The sequence below is a fragment of the Macrotis lagotis genome, unplaced genomic scaffold, assembly GCF_037893015.1.
Source record: "Macrotis lagotis isolate mMagLag1 unplaced genomic scaffold, bilby.v1.9.chrom.fasta BILBYCTG039, whole genome shotgun sequence".
Taxonomy (NCBI): Eukaryota; Metazoa; Chordata; class Mammalia; order Peramelemorphia; family Peramelidae; genus Macrotis; species Macrotis lagotis.
The window spans coordinates 78,492-102,674 of NW_027421946.1; the positions used below are offsets into that span (position 1 = coordinate 78,492).

Genomic DNA, 24,183 nt, shown 5'->3' on the forward strand with positions numbered 1-24,183 from the left:
ATAATAACTATGAGTTTATATATGATTATAAAATTTTTGCAAATCTATTTTTGTTGGCAAAGAACTGGCAATTGCAGGGATCCCCATCAATTGTGGAATAACTGAACAAGTTGTGTCATTTGGTTGCAGTAGAATACTAGTGAACTATAAAAAAAATACTGACAACAATGATCTTACAAAGGCATAGAAAGTCTTAAAAAATGATGAAAGGTGAAGTGAAAAGAAATAAAAAACATATACAGAAGTAGCAATTGTTTTAAGAATGACATTGAACATTTTATTAATTGGATTTATTAATGTTTGTTTTAATCTATAAATAAAAATAAAATTAATATTAAAAGGTATTTGTGATGGTGATCATGAGAGTCATGATGATGCTATGAACAAACCAATCCTTCATTGGTTTAGGGAATTTTTGCTGCTGGTGTGTTGCTTATTTTACAAACAAATATTTCTCTACCAAAGTTCCATTATTATGTAATCTCTTGGTTGCCTTGAAAAATGTTCCATACTGTTAAGTGAGAGGAAAGACTAGGCACTGAGAGGCTGAATCAGCTTCATGATTGCCTGTAAAACTAACAAATCACAAAGAAAAGGAAGATGAGTATAGAATGGCATCTTTGAGCCACTTGGATTTTTTTTTTTGTCATTTTCTTCAATGAATTGATCATTGCAAGTGCTCAGTTTGTTTAAGTAATTAATTTAATTGATTTCATTGAATTGCAATTATTAACCTAAATGAATGAAATAACTTCTGTACACAGTCATTATTTTATAGTCATAGACTCAGTATTGGAGTTTCCTTTTATCTATTCTTCCCATTTGAAAAACTTGGTTTTTGATTTACAGGAGAGAAAGGAAATAATACTGATGAGGGGGGGAAAGAATCAGACTTTTGGAGGAGATTTCATCCTTCAAGGATTATTGGATCCAAACCAGTATGGACTGCTCCTCTTATCACTTATTCTCATCATGTATACTGTGGCAATAATGGGAAATGCAGTCTTGATTCTTCTTATCCACTTTGACATCCGGCTCCACACTCCAATGTATGTCCTTCTCAAGCATCTTTCCTTCATGGATATTGCAAATATTTCCAATACTGTTCCCATGATGGCCTTTAACTACATATCTGGCAGTAAATCCATCACATTTGCAGGTTGTGGTTTACAGATCTTCCTCTGTGTCAGCTTCGTGGGTACTGAGTGCCTCATTCTCACAGCTATGACCTATGATCGCCATGTAGCCATCTGCCACCCCCTACATTATCCCATCCTCATGAACCATCGAATCAGTGTCATTCTGGCTGCTGGTTGCTGGCTTGCGGGTACCATCAACTCTATAATTCATACAACTTATGTAATGCTTCTCCCATATTGTGGCACAAGGACCATTGAGCACTTTTTCTGTGAAATTGAAGCCATGTTGAGACTCTCTTGTGTTGATACATCAAAATATGAAGAAAAAGTCTTTGTGAGTGCTGCATTATACTTCCTAATTCCCTTTTCCCTTATCCTTGTCTCATATGGTCAGATTCTCCGAATTGTGCTTCATATGAAATCTATGGAGGCACAAAAAAAAGCCTTCTCCACCTGTTCTTCTCACCTGGCTGTGGTTGCCATGTTCTATGGTTCATGTATCTTTACATACATGAGACCAAAGTCCTATCATACTGCAGGTCAGGACAAAGTCATAGCCATCTCATATACCATTCTTGCTCCCATGCTCAACCCTGTCATCTACAGTCTGAGGAATAAAGATGTCTTATATGCCCTGAAAAAGGGTTTTGGCAAAGTTCTTGGGCACAGAAACAAAAACTTTTAAAAACTAGACCAAATACCCATTCATGACCTATTAGAAATGTGTGGAAAATATTCAAAGTAATTTTCATGCATTTTAGGAGTTGAATTAAATTGCCTTTAAATGTATGACAAAATTAACTAAACTAACTCATCTGTAGATCTCTCCAAGGAAAATGTATTTTTGTGATGAATTTAGTTCATGAATTCTGATGCTATTTATTCCAAGAATCATGTTATAATTCATGTTTCCTTTCCTCCAGTTGACAACAATCTCACTTGTAGAAGTAACAGTCAGACGTTAAAGTAATATTTAAAACATCTATAATTCATGGCATAGTCTTTAATCATCATGACTGCATCAAAGATACAGTCAAACTGCCTTGTTATTGGTAGCTTCATTGAACAGTACAACAGTAACACCGAATTTCATGCTGGCCAACTATCAAGAATTCAACTACTCCATGTTCAGAAGGTCTTATTCTCAAAGAGCAAACAGTTCCTTCATAAAAGCACACATAAATATATTAGATATAGGTTGTATATGATAGATAGGTAACTTGTGAAGGTTGGTTGCAGATGAACTTGGGTTTTCCTTTTGATCCACTCAATACAATTAGTTAGGATTTGGGATTATTGACTGATATGTGAATTCATCTATCTACTCATAGAGAATGCAAACCTTCAATAAATTTTCATGCTATGATTTTTAAATTTATAATGTAATATAAACATTTCAAATGCTAAAATAATTTGTATATAATACACTCCTGCACATATATATACAAATCCATGTTTACATGTATGTATGTATCTTGCTGTTATCAATTAATCTTTCAAGCTATGCAGCTTCTGCATCTCCTTTTTCCTGTATTACCAATTATATTCCTCCAGTACCATCTATACTGTGATTTATCTAAAAGAACATGAAGTTCTAAGGAGCCAGGACTGTCTACCTTTTCAATATTTATTCTGTGTGATTAGAATGTGCTTTGTCCACAGTACCAGCTCTCCTCTTCTCTTCAGTCCTTCTCCCCATTATTATTATTACATTGTTTGCCTTCAACCTTGTGTAATTGTCATCTATTATCTTCTCTACTTTATTTAGTATGCTTAAAAAGTGAAGCAAATCATGTAATAACTCTGAATAGAGAAGGTTAAACTGATTTTTCACCATCTCAACTTAGGCACATACTCTAATGAGTTTTTAAGTTCCAAGCAGGAAGATTCCCATTCTCCCTCCCCACTCCCTTTGCAGAAGGTGAGAGCAGCAGAGAATGAGAAAGAGAGCATTTGAAACTCCTTGAGTTGTTGACAACAGTACAATTTGGAGTTGTTGCATTTTCTAAACAGTACTCAACACCATTTCAAACTATCAAATAGCATGCAACATTTTTATTCTCAACATAGGAAATGCAGTTAGTGTGTGCTTCGGGGCTTTCTGGTGCCAGAGCAAGAGTCATGGTATGTTTGGCTGTAGGCTGGAGAGTGAAATTAGTTGTGGCTTTTGACATGGAATCCATCATGGGCATCAGGGTCAGAGTCAGGGTCTGTGGCAACCACAGTTGGCTGTAGGTTTAGGGATTTGGGTCATGCTTGGTGTAGCCAGGCAGGTAACAACAGCTAAAAGGAACAGCAAGTAGGTCCCCCACATACTGTTCATAGCACTGGTGTTATCAAGGCAGACTGCTGCTGAAGAAGATCAATCCCCCTGTGGCACTGCTTCACTGACTCCAATTCCCAAATTAACAGCAGCTTCAATCAAAGAATCCATGCTGATTCTTGTCCCTAATTGACATAATATATCTCTTCTCCATAATATTGTAGGGAGTCCTTCAAATATAAAAAAGAGTAACAATCCCCATTCTTTTCCCCATTTCAAGTCTTGACAAGAAATTTCTGTTTCCTCTTGACCTCCAATGCCCACTAAGTTAGTACAGGTAGCCTGCTGAGGCCAAACCTGTGGCCAGTTTTGTATGGGGAACACGGTCTGATCTGTCCCAGTGTCAATTAAGCCTTGGCAAGCAATTCCTTCTACTTGGAAAACATGAAGAGGTCTGTTTCTGAAGAAATCCTAGTTGTAACATAATTTCATTGTGGTTTCTCTCTTTTGTCCCCCTTTTCAATTCACTTTTCTTTCTATTTATACCAGATCTTGAAAAAAACACATAACTGAGCTATGCATTGGTTCTCATTTATGTAACTATCATCATTATTACTTTTCATTATTGCAACAGAGAAAATTTCCCCAATCACATGCTTTACTAAAGGTATAATGTGAGTATTCTCTGGATTTGGTGGAACAAAAATAATTGCAAACTCCTCATCCATTAATCATAAAGGATGTAGGTACTTCAGGAGAAGTGCATGGAGATACCCTAAATTTCCCAACACTTTGATATGGGAGCATTTTCTGCTAAAGCTGCATACTGGTTTTTCCATTCCATCTCCTGCTGGTCCTGAACTGTCATACCCCATGATTATTTTTGAGGGGCCTCTGGATGAGGGTCCCTTTCACCATTTAAATTCCCTTGTCAACATTCTGGTGTCCAGTGTCCTTCCTTTTTACACTTTGGGCATGGAATTTTAGGATGATGTGCCCTGACCTTTCTGGATTTAGCTCCTTGGGCACTCCAACAATCTTTCTTTAAATATCTAGGTTTTCAAAATAAGTCCATTTCTCTTTATTTTCCTTATGCATATTAGCAAATGCCTCTGTCAGTAATTCTTTATGATATACCTGAGAACCTACTCTGCCACATCATTGAATCATTTCCTCAATGGTAGCATTCCTCTTTAAGTCAGTTATTGCTTTCTGACATTTGCATTAGCCCATGCTAATTGTTTTATTAATACATCTACTCCTGCTACATCTCCTAAAGTTCTTCCTACTGTCTCTTCATTTCTTGGTCTAATGAGTGCAAATGGTTCTTTCTTTTCATTTTGTATTGGAATACATCCCTGAGCACCCTTTATACAGGTAGCAATTCTTTCATATATCTCTAACCTGTAATATAGTTGGTCTGCATTGTTGAAAAAATTGACCTGTGCCACTTAATTGTTCATATTATGCAGTGGCATTGGGAGCTTGTGCATATCTCCAAACCATCTGTCTACATTGTTCTTTAAACAATATAATCCAAAAGACAGATTATCTGGGTGAAAAACATGCTCTAATTATGTGCTTCCAATCATGAGGTGTTAATATGAAGTGTGCAAGAATATTCAATTGTAACCAGACAAAATGTGATCTGGGCCCATATTCCCCCCATTGCCTTCTTTAAAACTGTGACTTCTTTTATATCTAGTGTAGTGGCTTATGTCTTCACCTAAGGTTTCCTGGCTTAAAAGTATCTAGCTCCTTAATAACAGGATATGACTGAAACTCAGCTAGATTCATCAAACTGTCTCCATGATCTTTTCCTTTTTCGATGGCCTTTTGTACTGCTGAAGTCTCTTCCCTAGATGGTGTAGTGTTGATCCTAGGCTTTTCTTGATAATTCTACTTTATTTCTTCTTCCTCAGGCCATGGATGTGAATACACTTTCCCTTTACCTTCCCTTTCCTCCACACCTTATTGTTCCAAGTGCCTTAAATTCAGCCCCATGGTAATTAAATTGTTACCTCTTCTGAAGGCTTTTGCTTCAAGATCTCACCTGAATGTTGCTTGTATCTGCTGGTGCTTATCCCAGATGCCACTCAGATAGCTCTGCCTTTGTGACCCTGTTCGGTTGCCCTTATGTTAAGTTCCTGCCGGCTAACCTATCTTTACCGAGTTGAACACTGAAAGTGTGGAAGACAAGGAAGGCAAGTTCTCCAGGGACTCCAGGATCTCCATTTATTCACCAGAATACAAGTGATCGCCTGAAAGACATTACAAAAGAAAAATTCCCAGGAATAGTGTAGCCAAAGTCCCAAACTCCCAAGTCAAATAGACAATACTAACCGTTGCCAAAAAAATGTACAATTCAACTACTATGACTCTCCAGTCAGGATTGCACAGGATCTGGTAGCATCTAAATTAAACACTCACAGGGATTGGAATATGATCTGGTAGGCAAAAGAACTTGGTTTACAACTGAGAATCAATTCCAGAGAAAAACTGAACATCTTTCAGGGGAAAAGATGGACTTTCAATGAAACAGGGGAGTTTCAAACTTTTCTGTTGAAATGGAATAGAACTAAACAGAAAGTTTGATCTCCAAGTAGAAGACTCAAGTGAAGCAAAGAAGAGGGCTAATTAAGAGGGATTTAATGATGTTGAACTGTGTGTATTTCTGTATGGAAAGATGACACTAATAACTTAAATGAACACTCTCACTTATAACAGCTGTTAGAAGGATTATATATAGACTAGGCACAGGAGGGAGTTAAATATAATGGTATAAAATAGTATAAAGAAGAATTCATTTGGGTGGTGATAAAGGAAAGAACTGAGAGGAAGGGAAAGGAGAGGTAGATTGGGAGGAAATATTTCAAATTAAAGAGTCAAGAAAAAGCTTTTGCAATGTAGTACAAGGGGGGGGGAAGGCAGGATGAATGAGTGAGCCTCCATTCTCATCAGAAATGGCTCAGTGAAGAAATAACATACACATTTAATAGGATATAGAAATCTATCTTACCCCAGAATGAAATGAGAGGGAAGAGATGGGTGAAAGGGAAAATTGGAAGAGAGGGAGGAGTAGGTGATAAAAAAAGAGGGATGAACATAGGAGAGGGTAACCAGATGCAACACAATACTGAGAAGGAGAAGGGGACAAGGAGAATGAGAATAAAATAAATGGAAGTGGGGAGGAAGAGAATGGAGGAAAATACAGCTAACAATAGTGACTGTGGGACAAGATATTGAATCAACATTTCTGGTGGAGTTATGATAAAGAAGACATATACCAAACACAGATCTGATGGAACCTGAACACCAATTGAAGTACACCTTTTTTCCCCTCTCACTTCATTTCTCTTGAGGGTTCTCTATCTTTGGGGGGAGATGGGAACTTATGTTTACTTTCCAAGTAAGATTATAGCAATAATATAAAATGAATCATAAAAAGAACAAAAGTCTAAGAAACTCAAGAAAATCACAATCTAAAATTAGTCCTTCATTCATTTTTTAGTTATGTAAAGTACACTAGAAAATGATATTTTAAAAAGATACAAGCAGAAAATCAATATTTGGTTGCCAATGACCTTATTCCAATTAAAGTTGTTAGGAGAAAGTGAAACTTTAAGAAATAAGTATTAGATGAACAGATAGTTTCCATATATAGAAACTACTGATGGTACTAGAATTTTTTAACTTTGTTTGCAAGTATCATTGTTCTTCATCTGTTATTATCAAAGTGGAGCAATGAAATCAGAAGGCAATGTCCTGACTTGCACTTTAATTATATTTAAGTAAGGTAGGTTCTACAAAGTTATCAGCTGTTCTCTTTCAGTCATCAAGTACCAATGGCAGGAACAAAGTCAAGATAGGAGGTGATGGCCCAGGATGCAGCAAATAACTTTGGCATCTTCTTTGATGTATGCATCTTGCTGACACAACCTTCATGACCATTGTAACAAATTGTTCTCATCCACCCATTTTTGCCTGACACCCACCATAGTCTTCTTATGCTTGGAGTAGATATCCCTCCGACTCATTTATGTGCTTGAGGTCTGTTGGTTATTTTTAACTTAGTTTAGAATATCTCATGAGTTGGTTTTACCAAAGTGTGGCCACAAGCATTCTATAAGTTCTTGTAGTCACAGGTGACAGTTGGATGAAAAGTGGATACCAAAAGTGGATGAAGAGCCTGAAAACAGGTTAGCAATACCTCTAGTCCTTCATGAGTATCTCATAAGTAGTGAATCCAACTAGTTATAACATTTTTTTCTAAAATTAACATTTCTTAGTTAGGTCTTATAGAAAGAAACTGTCTTATTTATAAATTCAGTTTCTGACATGAATGTTAGTAAAAGGTTACTAACGATTACACTTAGTGGCCTGACTTTATATTTCTTAAAAAATATCTTTTAGGGAAGCTAGGTGGTGCAGTGGATAGAGAACCGGTCTTGGAGTCAGGAGGACCTGAGTTCAAATTTGGCCTCAGACACTTAATAATTACCTAGCTGTGTGGCATTGGGCAAACCACTTAACCCCATTGCCTTGCCAAAAAAAACCCTAAAAACATATCTTTTAGTTATATCAATACTGAACCAGGATGCCGGAGTAAAGGCAAAGACTGGCATGAATTCTTCTTCCCAAACTCCTCCAAATATATTTAAAAAATGACTCAAGGGGTGGCTACATGGTGCAGTGAATAGAACACTGGCCCTGGAGTCAGGAGGGCCTGAGTTCAAATCCAGGCCCAGACACTTAATAATTACCTAACTATGTGGCCTTGGGCAAGCCACGTAATCCCATTTGCCTTGCAAAAACATAAAAAAAAAATTACTGAAACAAATTCTAGAGCATCAAACCCTACAAAAAGACAATGAAATAATTTTTAAGCACAATATGTCTGAGCAAGTTAGCAGGAAATGTCTGTTGCAACAGGGTGAGGGAGAAGCACAGTGAAGCACTGGCCAGGTCAGTGTAGACATCCCCAGAAATACAGGAACTGACCACTGGGGAACTGAAACAATAGCAACAATGGTGGTTTCCAGATCTCTCATCCAGAGAAAATTTAGAAAGTCAGATGGAAAAATCTGTCTCACCAGGAACAGAGAGGAGCCCAGTCCAACACAACCCATGTCAGCCTAACCTAGATTCCAACACAACAGGAGCAGTCTTTGGGAGTCACCAAATCAGCATTTTATGCAACTAACTCAAGAGTTTCAGTCAACAGTTGGTAAAATGATCAAAAAACCAGTCAAAAGGGATTATAGGGGATCTTTTTTCCTAGCACTGAAACTGGACTCTGTTGCTTTGCCCATATTCTGATCCAGTCCCAACACTGGGTGACAGTTCCAGGTCAAGGAGGCAAACTAGCACACCAGAGCAAGCAACAGGTGGTTGGTAGGTATTCTCATCACAGTATCAGAGCAGAAAATAGTTCTTGTGATTATTCACAGACCAGAGCAGAGGTCAGGAGAATAGTAAACCCCAGTCCTTAGATGATCACACCTCGGAAGAATGGAAAATTTAGAGGTCTCCAGAAATAGTCCTCAATATACATGACCAAAGTCGTAGAAACTTGGGACATTGTGCATTCCAAACTGGAAGAAGAGTCTTATTTTATCAAAGGATTAAAATGAAATCATAGAATGGGAAAATGAACAAAAAGCAGAAAAAAGAATTTTTCCATAGAAAATTACTATGGAGACAAGGAAGATCCACACACACCACCAGAAGAAGATAACAAAATCAAAGTTGCTCAAGCCCCCAAGAAAATTGTCTCAGGCCATTGTAGATCTGAAAATGGATATTGAAAATCAAGTAAAAGAGGGAAAGGAAAAAATGGGATGAGAAAATGAGAGCGATAAAAGAGAATCATGAAAAACAAGTGAGCAGTTTGGTAAGGAGATACAATAAAATAATGAAATAAATAGCATCCTGAAAAAAAAAAAGCCTAACCAAATGGTAAAAGAGGTCTAAAAGTCTAATAATTAGGAGAATGTCTTAAAAATAGAATTGGCCAAATGTAAAAAGAAGTACAATAGCTCAGTAAAAGGTAAAACACAGTGCCTTAAAAATGAAATTAGCAATATAGAAAAAACATAAAAAAACTTCATGATGAAAATCATTTCTTAAATATTAGAATTAACCAAATGGAAGCTAATGACTATGAGAAATCAAGAAATAATAAAACAAAACCAATATAATGCAAAAAAGAGAAGAAATGTGATATATATGTGTGTATTATGTATATATATATATATATACATATATATATATATATATATCAATGGAAAAGCAACTGACTTGAAAAACTGTTCTAGTTTAGATAAACTAAAACTTATTAGACTACCTGATAGCCAAGTTAAAAAAATACTATATATTTCATTTTTCAAGAAATTATCAAGGAAATCTACCCTAATATTCTAGAACCAGAGGGTAATATAGAAATTGAAATAACCTAACATCTGAAAGATGTCCCAAAATGAAAAATGTCAGTAATATCGCAAAATTCCAGTACTCCAGGGTCTAGGAGAAATATTGCATACAGCAAGAAAGAAACAATATAAGTACCATGGAATAACATTAGGTTCAGCTCAAAATTTCGCCCTTTCTACATTATAGGATTGTAGGCCTCGGGAATCTGATTCTCTGGAAGGCAAAAGGACTTGTATTATGACCCCAAATCAAAATGATGAAAAGACCAGAGCTGAATAGAAAATTTGATCTTCAAATACAAGTATCAAAAGAATCATTAAAAAATAAACAGGAAGGGGAAATAATATATGTGATTTAATCATATTTAACAGCTCATGTACCTACATTGGAAAATGATACTTGTAACTCAGAAGACTTTTCCCATTTTTAGGTCATAAAAATGAACTTATAAACCTGCATATATACATACATACATACATACACACATTATATATATATATATATAGAGAGAGAGAGAGAGAGAGAGAGAGAGAGAGAGAGAGAGAGAGAGAGAGCAACAGAGAGACAGAGTACAAATTTTGTCAATTTCATATGAAGGGATATTATTTAAACATAGTAAAACTAACAGCAGACAGAGGAATGTACAAGGAGAAAGGGAAGGGGAAAGTAGAATTGGGTAAATTATCTTCCATAAAAGGAGCAAAAAAAGGCTTTTACTGTAGAAGGGAAGGAGGGGAAAATGAAAGAAAGTGATCTTTATGCTTATCAGAACTAACTCAAAGAGGGAATAACTTATTCATTGTAGGAAAGGGGAAGTGATGGAAGAGAAAGAAGATTCAGTTAGTCAAAACAAAACGTTTTTGAGGAGGGAAAGGGTGAAAGGAGGAGGATAAAAGAATATTTGGGGTTGGGGGGATTGAGATGGAGGAAAATGCAATTAATAATAGCAACCATGAAAAAAATTTGAAATGAATCTGAAAAAGGTCTCATTTATCAAACATAAAGAGAACTGAAGCAAATTTATAAAAATAAGATATTTCCCAATTGATGACAGGTCAAAGAATGTGAACAACTTTAGATGGGATTATCCATGTGATCTATAAACATATAAGATGTTCCACCTCACTATTGATAGAAGAAATGCAAATAAAAGCAAATTTGAAGTCCTACCTTATATGTATGCATCACATTACATATAAAAAAATAACAAATGCTGCAGATTATGGAGAGAAAATGAAACATTAATCAAATTGACCAGAGCTTTATCAATTTTATTGTTTTTTTTCATAAAACCAGCTCTTGGTCTTATTATTAGTTCAATACTTTTCATGCTTTAGATTTTATTAATTTTTCCTTTAATTTTTAGAATTTCTAGTTTGGTATTTAATTGTGGGAGTTTAATTCATTCTTTCTCTAATTCTTTAATTGCATATTTAATTCATTGATTTCTTCTTTCTCTTATTTATATAAGTATTTATTGTTTGGGTTTTTTTTAGGTTTTTGCAAGGCAAATGGGGTTAAGTGGCTCATGCAAGGCCACACAGCTAGGTAATTATTAAGTGTCTGAGACCAGATTTGAGCCCAGGTACTCCTGACTCCAGGGCCAGTGCTTTATCCACTACACCACCTAGCCACCCCTCATGTAACTATTTAAAGATATAATATATGCCCTGACAGCTGCCTTGAGTGTATCCTATAGGTTTTGGTATACAGTTTCATTATTGTCATTTTCTAGGTTGAAATAATTAATTCTTTCTATAATTTGTTGCTTGATCCACTCATTCTTTAAAATGAGTTTATTTACTTTCCAATTAGTTCTGGGTCTATATCTCCCTGGTTCAATATTGCATATGAATGGCATAATGAATATTTTCAATGTAGAATGAGTATTTTTTCCTTAAAATTATTTGACAACAGTCATATCTTAGCAAGCAGTACTTGACTCAGTGCCACTTTTGTCCAAATCACTTAATTTTCTTCCTAATTTACTTAAGGAAATAAAATAAGTTGAACTGTTATGATTTAGGATGTAGTAGCACAGCTATTTAAAAAAAGTTCTTGATGAATTTTTTTTTTTGTATTTGGAAATAATTGGTCATAGAATCAAGAGGACATGAGTTCAGATCTAGCCTCAGACACAGTAATTACCTAGCTGTATAACCTTGGTCAAGACACTTAACTCCACTGTCTAGCCCATATACGTCCAAGTATACAAAAAAAATATAAAACCTATTTACAAGCATCGGAAACTGAAAAGGGTTTCATGTCAATTAGGGAATGATTGAATAAATGGCAAAGCATGGATGCAATGGAATACTCTGCTGCAGAATATTTTGCTGTTAAAAAATGATGAAAGGAAGAAAGTGATTCAGAAAAACCCAAGAAGACTTATCAGCTGATAGAGAAAAGCAAGCAGATCTAAGAAAACTATTTTTGTAACACTTTGTAACACTTAAAGCACTTAAAACTCTGATCAATCATGATTAATTATGACTCCAGAGAGATGACATTGGCATAAGCTACCTCTCAGAAAAGTGATAGTTTCAAGATGCAAAATAGCATACTTTTTGGAAATTAAACATGTGAAAATTAATTTTTCCTTACCATATATATTTATTGCTTTTATTTGCTATTCTTAAATTGGGGAATTGGAAGAAAGAAACACAAGTTAATTTTCAAAATAAAATTAGAAAGATCTCATTTAAAGCTATTTATTTGATCTGGTTTCTCAAACTACTTGTCAATATCTTACTCTTGTCCATATGATAAATATTATGTGCCAATAAAGTCATCTTTGTCTTTCATCCTCTGTTGGGTTTCACTGAAATACTCTAACAAATGATGTCATATTTTCCTTTGGCTATAGTTTCCAGGGAAGTTTCCTTCTTTGATTCTTCCATCTTTTTAAGTTAACACAAAGTCCAGTCAAAGATTATTGGATTTCTTTTTATTGAAAGCACCCCACCATATATCTGAATGACTAAACTATTCATCAATATTATATGATGCATCCTTGAAAGATCTGTAATCTCTTTGCCAATGTGCTTCCCTAATCTTGCTCTTTCAGTAGGCTGTGGCATGCTTCAATAAGAAAATTCTTCCATTTTCCCTCCTATTATCCACTCCCAAATACTCTCCACTATATTTACTGATTCTGAAGACTATTCCCCATTGTTCATATGAATATAATGCTTGTCTTTCATTTTCGAGGAAGACCTTGACATCAAGGAGATGATTCCAAGATAGAAAGAGAATTGAATTTGAGTGAGGGGCTTCTGAGCTAAGTCACCAACTTCACTTTCTTCTCCAGAGTCATCTAGATCCAGTGGCCAGATATCAATCAGGATGACTAGAGGTGGTCCTGGATGCCAGGCAACCAGGGTTAAGTGACTTCCCCAGGCTACTAAATAGCAAGTGTTTGAGGCTGAATTTGAACTCCCTCCTGAAACCAAAGTCTATGCTCTATTCACTATGACACACCATCTTTTACTTGTAGTGTTCCTTTAAAAAAGAGGATCTCAAATATTTTGATCTCTTATACTTGAGCCTCACCTTCCAAAGATCATTTGTCTATGTGGGTTTGAATTATCGATATTTGCAATATCAGTAAGTAAAGATCTTGATATCATTCCAAAAATAGTTTTAGCCTCATGAACTACCTGAAGGAGTCTGGTGAAACTAGTAATCTCCAGACTGTACTTGGAGAACTGCTGTTTAGAATAAGGTATACTGACTTATGTTCCATGTCATACCATTCATTCCATTGCACCACAAAAACTCACAAACATCCCATTCATTCATTGACACAGACACACACACATGGACACACACACACACACACACACACACACACACACACACATCACAGACCCAAATATCAACGATGTTTATGAGGTCAAATTTGCATTCTGATATGACCTCTAGTAAAATGTCCTAAACTATGAGCCCCCCCACCCTTTTTTCCCCTGAGAAGCCCCTGTATTCCTTTGGGAGGACCTGGCTTTGTCTAGTACAGTGTGAAAAAGAGCTCCAAGTGTTTTTACCTTGTCCTAAGGCCTGGGTGTGGACAGCAGGACTTCCCCAATTCTTTTTATCCAGGGAGAGCCTCTGGCACTTCTAGCCCTGACTGCCTAGTTCAGGGACTGGATTGCCAAAGGACCACCAGGATCAAGGCCCAAGTCTAGGGGATGGATGACTGATACTTCCTGCACAGGCAGTCCAGAGAAATGTTCTGGCTTTCTTACTGGTTAGTCCACTGAGAAACCCCCTGGAGTTCCTCACCCAAGTAAATTAGGATTCTAGGATTTTCAACAAGGGGTATAAACTATCTCCAACATAAGAAACTAGGAAAAGCCAACATATCAAAAGGAAAAAAAAGGCAGTTCAAAGCAGGATTTATGGAATGTTACCTTGGAGATAAGAATACTAGCTCAGAAAAGGAGGATAGAAGGGTCACTTTATGTGAAGCCTCAGAAGAGAATATGAATTGGTCTACAGTCCATCAATTGGGGAATGGCTGAACAAACTTTGGTTTACATATGTGATGGAACATTATTGTCCTATAAGAATCATAAAACATCCCTTATATAAAGACACCAGAAAAGCCAGGAAAGACATGCATAAATTGATGCAAGGGAAATAAGCAGAAACAGAAGAAAATTATATGCATTAAAAATAACTTGGGATGATGATTAACCATTATGAATTTGGTTATTGCAGCAGTACTGTAGTCAAACACAATTTTAATGACCTATATGGGGGGGGTGCGGCTAGGTGGCATAGTGGATAAAGCACCGGCCCTGGGGTCAGGGGTTACCTGGGTTCAAATTCGGTCTCAGAAACTTAATAATTACCTAGCTGTGTGGCCTTGGGCAAGCCACTTAACCCCATTGCCTTGCAAAAAAACCTAAAAAAAAAAAAAAGAAAATACTATCTGTATCCAGTGAAGGAACTGTGGAGCTTAAAGACCAATGCTTAGCTTCAATTTTAAAACTTGACTTATGTACTAAGAATTTTTTTCTCTCTACTGGTTTCTTTCTTTTTGGATCTGATACTTTTTCTCACAATTTATTCAATATCAATCTATATTTTGCATGTTTGCAAATATAAAACCAATATTACATTGTTTTATATCAGGGGAAGGGGGCAGGGAAGGGAGAAAAGGAGGGAGAAAAATAGTAAATCTTAAAACTTTGCCAAAAAAATTAGTAAAAACTACCATAGGAAATAGGAAATTGGAAAAGCATATAAAATATTCATTTAAACAAAAAGTATTTATTTAACCAGCACAAGAGGTAGGTATTCACCAGGGATGAGGTCACTTTAAGATAATTTAACTGGGCTAAAGGACCCATCATCATGATCCTCCAAGTAATCATCAGAGTACCTGAAGTCCTCAAAACATGCTTTGTACTTAACCAACCTGGAACAAAGCAGCAGCCTAAATTCTGGTCTTCTGAATAGATTAAGATGAGGATACTTGATATCTTTTAAAGTGAAATTATCCTAAACTGAAGAAGGGAGGGAAGAATATGTAACTCCAACCACACTTAGGTGATGCTTCCCAGCAAGCTTTGAGACTTCAATATAGCTGCCTTTTTCATGTAGTATATGGATTCTGTGGAGTGACCAACATTGTGGATATACAAAGAAAGGTCTCTCCTTCATTTCCTAGAAATGTAACACTCTTTTGATTGCCCTGGGAAGATTTCAGATAAATAAATAAATCCTTGCCAGCACTTGTTAAATAGTTGTCATTCATTTACAGGTATCTGTCATTTCAAATTTAATCCACCACCAGGAAATCAAAATCATGGACAGATCAGTGGGGAGTGGGGTTGTCGTTACATATAAGCACAATTTATTCCTTTACTTTAAGGTATTTTGGAAAAGGAAATCAGGAGATATGGTTCTGATCTATACCTATTATCAATTGACCTTTGCTCTGTCACTTCCAATCTCTGGCTTTAATGTGTATCATCCATAAATTTATGAAAATGGATAAAATTATGCCTTTTATTATTTGCTGCTGTGAAGTCTACTATGTGTGTTTTTATTTCCATAGACTTTTATCATAGTGCTTCCAGCTCTTCTTTTCATTAATAATGTCATTGACAATGTTGGTCTCTAGTTATGATTACCTTTGTAATGTTGGAATGTTGGAATAAGAATGAATCTGATCTTCCTTACCCTCCTTTTCATCTAGCTCTTGATAATACAAGACTATTTCCCTGAGGGTCATAGATAATGGTGATGCCTTCCTTCCATAGGCATAGTACAGGATTGCCTAGATTCAATGATATGTATCTTGAGGAAGGATTTGGATCCCTACTCCTTTACTAGTGACAAGAGTCCATTCCAGGTTGACCTATGGTTATGGAGCTCCCAAAAGGACAGCCCCTGAATATCTTTGAAGGGAGAGCTAAGAGGAGGCAAACAGAAAAACTTCCTACCAAGCATGGTTAGAAGAAGGTAGATTCCAGGCATATGAGCCCTTTACTTTCCTTTCTCTTGCCTGACATTCTACTTTTCCCTCTATACCTTTGTTGGCTCCCTCGGAACTGGCCATTGTGCCTTTAACTTAATTCTTCCTTTACTCACCCTGATAAATGAGTGGAACCTAGGAGTGCACTCTTCCTCTTTCCTCTTCTCTAATTATTGAAAAAGAAACAAGATTCCTGTAACTGGACTCTAAATTGGGCTTCTTCAGATAAAGGGTGTAGAAAGTAATAATTTTGATGACCCAGAAGAATACTGGTCATCCAGACAAGTCATGCCTCCTGCCCAGAGTATAGATATTTTGACCTAAAACTTAACAAAGAAGTAAGGACTTGTCTTTCCAACCTTTATGTATTTTCTGTTCTTTGCCCATCTCTATCTAGTTCTGCTTTTGGGTCCATGTACACTTCTTTCTTTGACTGAGATTGTCTCTCTGTCTCTCTCTCTCATCACCATGCCCCCCCTCCTCTTCCTTCCTCTCAGCCACTTCTGTCTAATCTCATTCTCCTTAAGGGAACATTTACATACTTCAGATTTCTAGGTTTGTTATTAAGCATTCTAATTTGATTATGTGTAAGTCACATATTGGTCTATTGTTGATTACCAGAGGATTCAGGTTTATTACTTCATCTTCCATTGGCATCCTTGTCATTGAGTGAAGATTGCCCCAGGGTGATTATTTTATTCTGATTTTCCCCTTACAGTGTTCTCTCTCATAAGAGTTCTTAAGCTTTGGTCCATGAACATGCTTTGTTTGTTTGTTTGTTTGTTTTTATAGCTCTACTGAATTTTCATTGATTCCTATCATAATACTTCACATCTCCCTTTAAGGACTTAAGCAGAATTTATTGAGCAGGGGTCCACAGTCTTCCCCAGATTAACACTCAGAGATCCAGGACACACACATGAAAATTCCCCTTGCTCATAAAGCAGAGTGTTACCACTATTTTGTGGGTACAGCTTCAAAACTATATGAAGAATAAAGTCCCAGATATCAAGAAACGCAAACGCTTTGTAGGTTTGGGGAGCAGCAAATGCCATGGCTTGGCTATAAATGGGGTTTGTTACCTAGAGTCCTATGGATCATGGTACCTTTCACTAAATGATCTTGTAGGTAACTTCCAGATTTAAAATTGCAGCCTTCCCAGTATTGAAAAAAGTATGAAACTTTACTGCATGCAGCAATTATGGCTAATTTAGATTTTATCAGATGTGTTAAATTTCTCCCTTGTAGTCACTTCTCCTCTTTAGAAATTAGAGACTGTGACTTTATGAAGAAAGGGTTAGAGGACTTTAACATGAACAGTGTGATTTCTCAAGTTGTATTCTTCTCTGATAGTCTATCATTAAGGTATTCATCAGAGAAGACATGGCAGAATAGTCCCTCTGGCATGGACTGGTACCTGGACAAGTCAACAGTGATCTCACCATAGGATGTAATGTTTTTGTAAATCCAAAGCCAGAGAACTTTACAAATAAACAAAAGTCAGATGGAATGTAAAGAGCATGTAAAAGACTGTAAAGTATTTCAGGTCTATCCTTCAGTACATCCATTAGCTTAGTTAAAATAATGAAGGCTAAGAAAGGCTTCCTATTCTATGCCACTACAAACAGAGCTGCTATGAATATTTCTGGACAAGTGATGCCTTTACCCTTTTTCATGATCTTTTCAGAATACAGATCCAGTAGAGATATTGCTGAATCAAAGGTTATAAACATTTTTATTGCCCTTTGGTCATAATTGCAAATTGCTGTCCAGAAATGTTGGATCAGTTCACAGCTCCACCAGTTAGTTTCCCAGATTCCCCACATCCCTTCCAACATTGATCATTTTCCTTTCTGGTCATATCGGATCATCTGACAGATGTGAGGTGGTACCTCAGTTATGCTAAATTGGCATTTCTACAATCAGTAATGATCTAGAGCAATTTTTCACATTACTATAGATACCTTTGATTCCCTCATCTATAAATTGCCTTTACATATCCTTTGACCATTTGTCAGTTGGGGAATGACTTTATTTTATATAAATTTTATTCAGTCCTCCATGTATTTTAGAAATGTCTTTTTCCAGAAACATTATTTCTAAACTTGTTTTCAATTTCCTACATTTCTTTTAATTTTGATTAGAGTGAATTTATTCATGAAAATTTTTTAATTTAATACAATAAAATTATCTAGTTTATTTTAAATGATGTTCTGTATCTCTTCCTTCATCATAAAGTGCTCCCCTTTCCATAGATCTGACAAGTAAAATCTACCTTGTTTGCCTGGTTTGCTTATAATATAGTCTTTTTTTTTTAGGTTTTTGCAAGGCAAATGGGATTAAGTAGCTTGCCCAAGGCCACACAGCTAGGTAATTATTAAGTGTCTGAGGCCAGATTTGAACCCAGGTACTCCTGACTCCAAGGACGGTGCTTTATCCACTATGCCACCTAGCCACCCCTTATAATATAGTCTTTTATGTCTAAATCCTGCACCTATTTTGAACTTTTTTTGGAATATCTTATAAGATGTGGATCTTATCAAAGTTTCTGCCATTCTATCTTCCAATTTTCCCAACAGTTTTTATCAGAGTGAGTTCATATTCCAGAAGCTGGACTGTTGGCTTTATCAAATAACAGAATACCATAACCTTTTCCTGTTGTCTCTTTTGCATATAATGTTTTGCACTGATTCATGACTCTCTCTATCTTAGCCAGTGCCAGCCAGTTTTAAAGACTGATGTTTCATAATATAATTTTAGGTCTGGTTATGCAAAGCCACCTTTTTTGTATATTTATTTTCATTAAATTCTTTGATATTTTTCACTTTTTGTTTCTCCCTATGAATGTAGTTACAATTTTTCTAGGTTACTAAAGTAATTTTTTTGAAGTCTGATTGGTATGCCAATAAATAAGTAGTTTAATAGTGATAGAATTGTCATTTTTTATTATATTATTTTGACCTATACATGAACAGTTGATACCTGCCCTGTTTTTTGGATCTGGTTTTATTTGTGTGTAAAGTGCTTTATAGTTGTTTACATAGAATTTCTTAGTGTGTCTTGGCAGGTAGAGTCCCATCAATTGGGGAATGACTAAACAAATTATGGTATTGTATATGATGGAACACTATTATTCCAGTCGAATTCGGGAGGGATGGGAAGTTAGAGAAATCTGGAAAGACTTGCCTGAATTGATGCTGAGGGAGATGAGCAGAACAGGAAGAACATTATACACTCTAACAGCCACTTGGGGAAAATTAACAACCTTAATGGACTTACACACTTCATCAGCACAATATTCAGGGGAAAATTTTAGGTTATCTGTGATGGAGAATACAATCTGTATCCAGAGAAAGAGTTGTGAAGTTTAATCAATGACCAAAGATTATTATCTTCAATTTTTTAAAAAAAGCTGTTATATGTGCTACCTAATTTTGCTATCTCTAGTATTTATTTCTTCCTCAAGAATATGGTTTTATCCTCTCAACATATTCAAATTTGTTTGATGCATTTCATGGAAGCAATGTAGAAATGATCAGATTGCCTTCTATGTGGGTGATGGGGAGAGGGCAGGAAAGGGAGGAAGTGGAAAAAATGTAAAATTCAAAGCTTACAAAAATGATTGGTAGAAACTACTATTCAATATATTGGAAAACAAAAAATTATATAAAATATAAGAGTCTGAACCACAGGGGGAGAAAAGAAAAGCATCTTAAGGTTGTGATGAATGGCATCAAAAGCAGAGGGGAGAGGACAAAAGAATTATATTATCTAGTAAATAAGGGAACTTTGTAGGAATCCCTCCATAAATCCTTTCCTATTGAAGACTGAAAAGGTGAGCAATACTCTGCTAAATAAGGGGGAAACAATTATAGAAGCTCACATTTTATAACAATTACCAATATACAGAATACTTTTCTCTCCATGACCTCTTGGTATAAAGAAAGTATTGCTACTTATTTTATAAGTGAGGAAATGGAAGTATGAAAAAATACAATTTACAAGACTTAGTAAGTTAATCATTACAAAGGAGTAGATATGGATCAGATTCCCATTTTGGCAATATTTTTATTATTATTTCACATCTAGTCTCCTCAAAACATGATGATATTTTAATCAGAAAAAAATCCTAAACTTATTGTTTCAAGGTAAGGGAACATTGAAACCACAGGAACCTGTGGAATTTCCTTCCTGAAGAAAAAACACCATATTTTTAAAGAGGGATAGGGTATGCATGAGTATCCTTGAAGGCAGGATGGAAGCTTTTGGCCCAAAAGACCACAATTGCTTGTGATAGACCATTGGAAATCATATATAATTTTACATACAGGACAACGTAAGAGGATGACATAGAACACCAGAAATTCAAACCATCAATCAAATTTGGGGTACAATTTGTGCCCCAAATAAAATAATGGAGATAAGTTCAAGTGTATAGCTTTGCTTTCCTGAATCTGCTCACCCAGGAATATGTGGAGTATTGGAATATATTGAATAAGGTGATGACTGGGCAAATTTGTTCCTATATTCCCTTATTTCAATATAGTAGTTGAAGAAGTGTATATAGAAGAAAGAATTAGTTGAACAGTCCCTGGATACCAAGGCATAACATCAAAAAGTGCACTTGAAATGAAGCCAGTCCAACCTTCATCATCTTCTGAGGACTCCTCTCTTCAGTGCTGATCCTTGGAAATCCCTTGATCTCATCACACCACCAAACTCTTACCTGAAGCATAAGAAAGTTGCATTAGCTTTGAAGTCCTTCTCAACTCCAGAATGAAAAAAAAATGTTGCTCCTTGAGTTCAGTAGGACAATTGCTGAATATCTTGAGGGCAGGGAATAGTTGTGTTTACTCCAAGTTATGGAATACTTGAGATTTAAATTGTCTAATTCCTTCCAATGATTTTCATCTATATGAGACAAAAGGGAGCTGAGATGAGGAATAAGGCAAGTGTCACAAAAGGATATTTTTCCTGGGAGCTGGTGAGGAGATTGTAGGGGCCTTTTCTATGTTTTGTGGTGAGTGGACAGGGATTGTGTTGCATAGGAGGCTTTACTGAGCTGCTTGTAGAAGTTAGCCAAACATATAACTTGACTATTATTTTTAACAAACTTTTATCCTGAGCTCATATATTTCCTCATCTTCGGTGTAAAACAAAACAGGATTAGATGGGTTAAATCAAATGCTGGCTCAAAGAAAACAATTGCCTAGATTAGCTTCTTCTCTTCCTTCAATGGGGATATTCAATCAATTTGGTAGGCTTCTTATTAAGAAGAGGCTGAATTGGTATTGTTTAATCTTTAGAGTCATGTCAGACACACTGTGATCCCATTTGTGGTTTTCTTGGCAATGATATTTGAGCAGTTTGTCATTTCCTTCCCCAGCTAATTTTACATGTAAAGAAACTGAGGCAAACAGGATGAAATGACTTGTCCAATGTCCCACATCTAGTATTTGAGACCAGATTTATTTTTACTGATTCCAGGACACATATTCTAAGCACTATTGGTAGAAAGTGTGTTCAAGAAAGACCAGTACCTCTGCTGTGAGGACTGCTAAACCTTTTTCAGTGATGCTTTACACCTCTGAGGACCATCTTAGCCACCAAACCAAGCAGCTGTAGTGTACACAGTGTCAATGTCCTGGTAAATGTTTTTGGCAGGTAGGCTAAACTACATTGTCATTCTTGAACTGTTGGGGATGTCTACCCAAAGCATGTAAACTGTTGGAATGTGCAGATGAGAAGTTTAAAAAACTTTCTGATGGCCATGAAGGCAGATGAAGCAGAACACTGAAATTTTCTTTGCTATAAATCACATATCCCTTTTTACCTCTTTAAACTATTCAAACTACAGCCACAAAATATTTTTTGTTTATCAATATTTGAAGAATGAGACGTTTATCTTAAAATTTAGGAAAAAAACAAACTCAAAAAATCTTTTTGCTTCATATAAATTGTATACAAATTCTTTGTCCACAATATATCTTTCAGATTAAAAGAACATTTTATATAAAATAATCCTTATTTTATAAACCTTAAAATACCCAGTTATACCTAAATATCTCTTTTAAAAAGAAAAATAAAATTTCATTTAAGAATCACAACTAGACTTTACTAACTTTTAGAATTTAAAGTGATGTAGAATTGAAGGGTGTAGGAGAGAAGATCTCCAATGTGAAATTAGATAAATAGTGAAAGATAAGAAGAGAGAAAGAGCTGGAGAACTGGAGACCTGCACAACCAGATTATTAGAATAAAGTTTAAGAACTGAAAGGATGAAATTTAAAAAAAACAAGACTTCTCATAAATTACTGTTCTTCTTATAAAAAAATAAAAAAAGATATTGATCATGTCATGAATAGGAATGGAAAAATAGACACTGTATAGGTCAACCACAGTGAACACTGTAGCAGAAGGAAGAATGAAAGAGACAGGTTGTGGGGATTGGTCAATATAGGAGACTGAGTCAACACAATAGCTGAAAATGATTCTGTCCAAGAGTTATAGAAAGGGAAAGTTTTAAAAGTTCATAAAGGCTGTGAGGAAGAAGTTTTTAATTCCTTCTTGTGCTTCCAAACTTTACACTGTTTCTTCCAATGACCTGGTTACTTCCTATCATTTTAAATCCCTGTTCCTTGATTCTCAGACTGCCTCCTGGTGATAGGTGGATTTTGAATAGAAGCTGTTAACTGCTAAAGCTGTATAATAGGCATCTTGCCTTTCTTTGCCCTGGGTTCCTTTTTCTCCTGGAGGACCTCTACTAATTGAGCTGTAAGATCTGTATCTGTTGAGCAGTTAGTTATGTATTTGAGAACCTTGCTTTGCCATTCTATTTGGAGAATTTTGCTATTCTAGGAGAGAAAAGTTGAAAGTTGTTAATAAAGTAAGAGAGAAGTTCCTTCTTCCTGATTTTACATCAAAATGCTTGATCAAAAAATTGAAATACTGTTTCATATTACCTTTGAAAAATAGTTTTGTTTTTTTGAAAAATTCACTGGTTGGAGAAAAGCAAGAGGGATAGTCTGTACTAAAAGTATTATCTGAAGGGAATTAATCTTGTATCACAATTTAGTTATGAGAATCTCATTGCTTTTGCATAAGAAAATGTGCAATACATACTGTATAAAATAGAAAAAAATTGTCTCATTTTTTTCATGGTGGATAGAAAAATTAAAAACTACTAAGAATAAGATATGAATCACATGAAAAACTCACAAACAAATATTAACAAAACACTTTGCTTAAGGAACTGGCATTAAAACAATTCTTGTTAAGATCTCTTAAGGGTTTGAGAGTGCAGAACATCTATAACCAAAGCAATTGGAAGAAGTAGTTTCTTTGCTCTGCAGTCTCAAGACAATTTTCCTGGCAAAATGGTGAAGGCATTCTCTTTCTGTCTCTAGTAAATTTTTCAAAAAAAAATGGTGACATTGTAAAGGAAAGCACTGTTGCCAGTTGAGTCTATTTAATAGACCCAGCTAACAATTCTCCATACTCATCAAATAACCTGAAAGACATATATCCACACATGTTTCTGTGAGAATATAGATGTAAATGTACATGCAGATATTTAAAAGTCTATGTTTGCATATATGAAAATTATACCCTAGCCTTAATCTTACTGGTTTTCTTAATTGATTTTACACATGATTTTTCATTGAAAATGAATTGTCTATAGCTAATGAGATTAAGAGTCATTATGTCTATGTCCATTGTAAACTTCAGTGGGGCAGGTGGATTGCACAGTGATTACAGTTCTGGGAATGAAGTCAGGAAGAGTCATTTTCCAGAGTTATTGTCTGGCCATGTCCACTTCCTACATTTGTGACTATGGTCAAACCACAACACCCTGTTTGCTTCAA

The 24,183-nt window shown here is 35.7% G+C and overlaps 1 protein-coding gene across 1 annotated transcript; it reads left to right on the plus strand.

The window, feature by feature from the left end:
* Positions 1-870: 870 nt before the first annotated feature.
* On the plus strand, positions 871-1,824 carry LOC141504038 (olfactory receptor 2AJ1-like). Its single transcript, XM_074208895.1, has one exon. It carries the CDS (start codon positions 871-873, stop codon positions 1,822-1,824), a length of 954 nt encoding a protein of 317 aa, XP_074064996.1.
* The last annotated feature ends 22,359 nt before the right edge of the window (positions 1,825-24,183 follow it).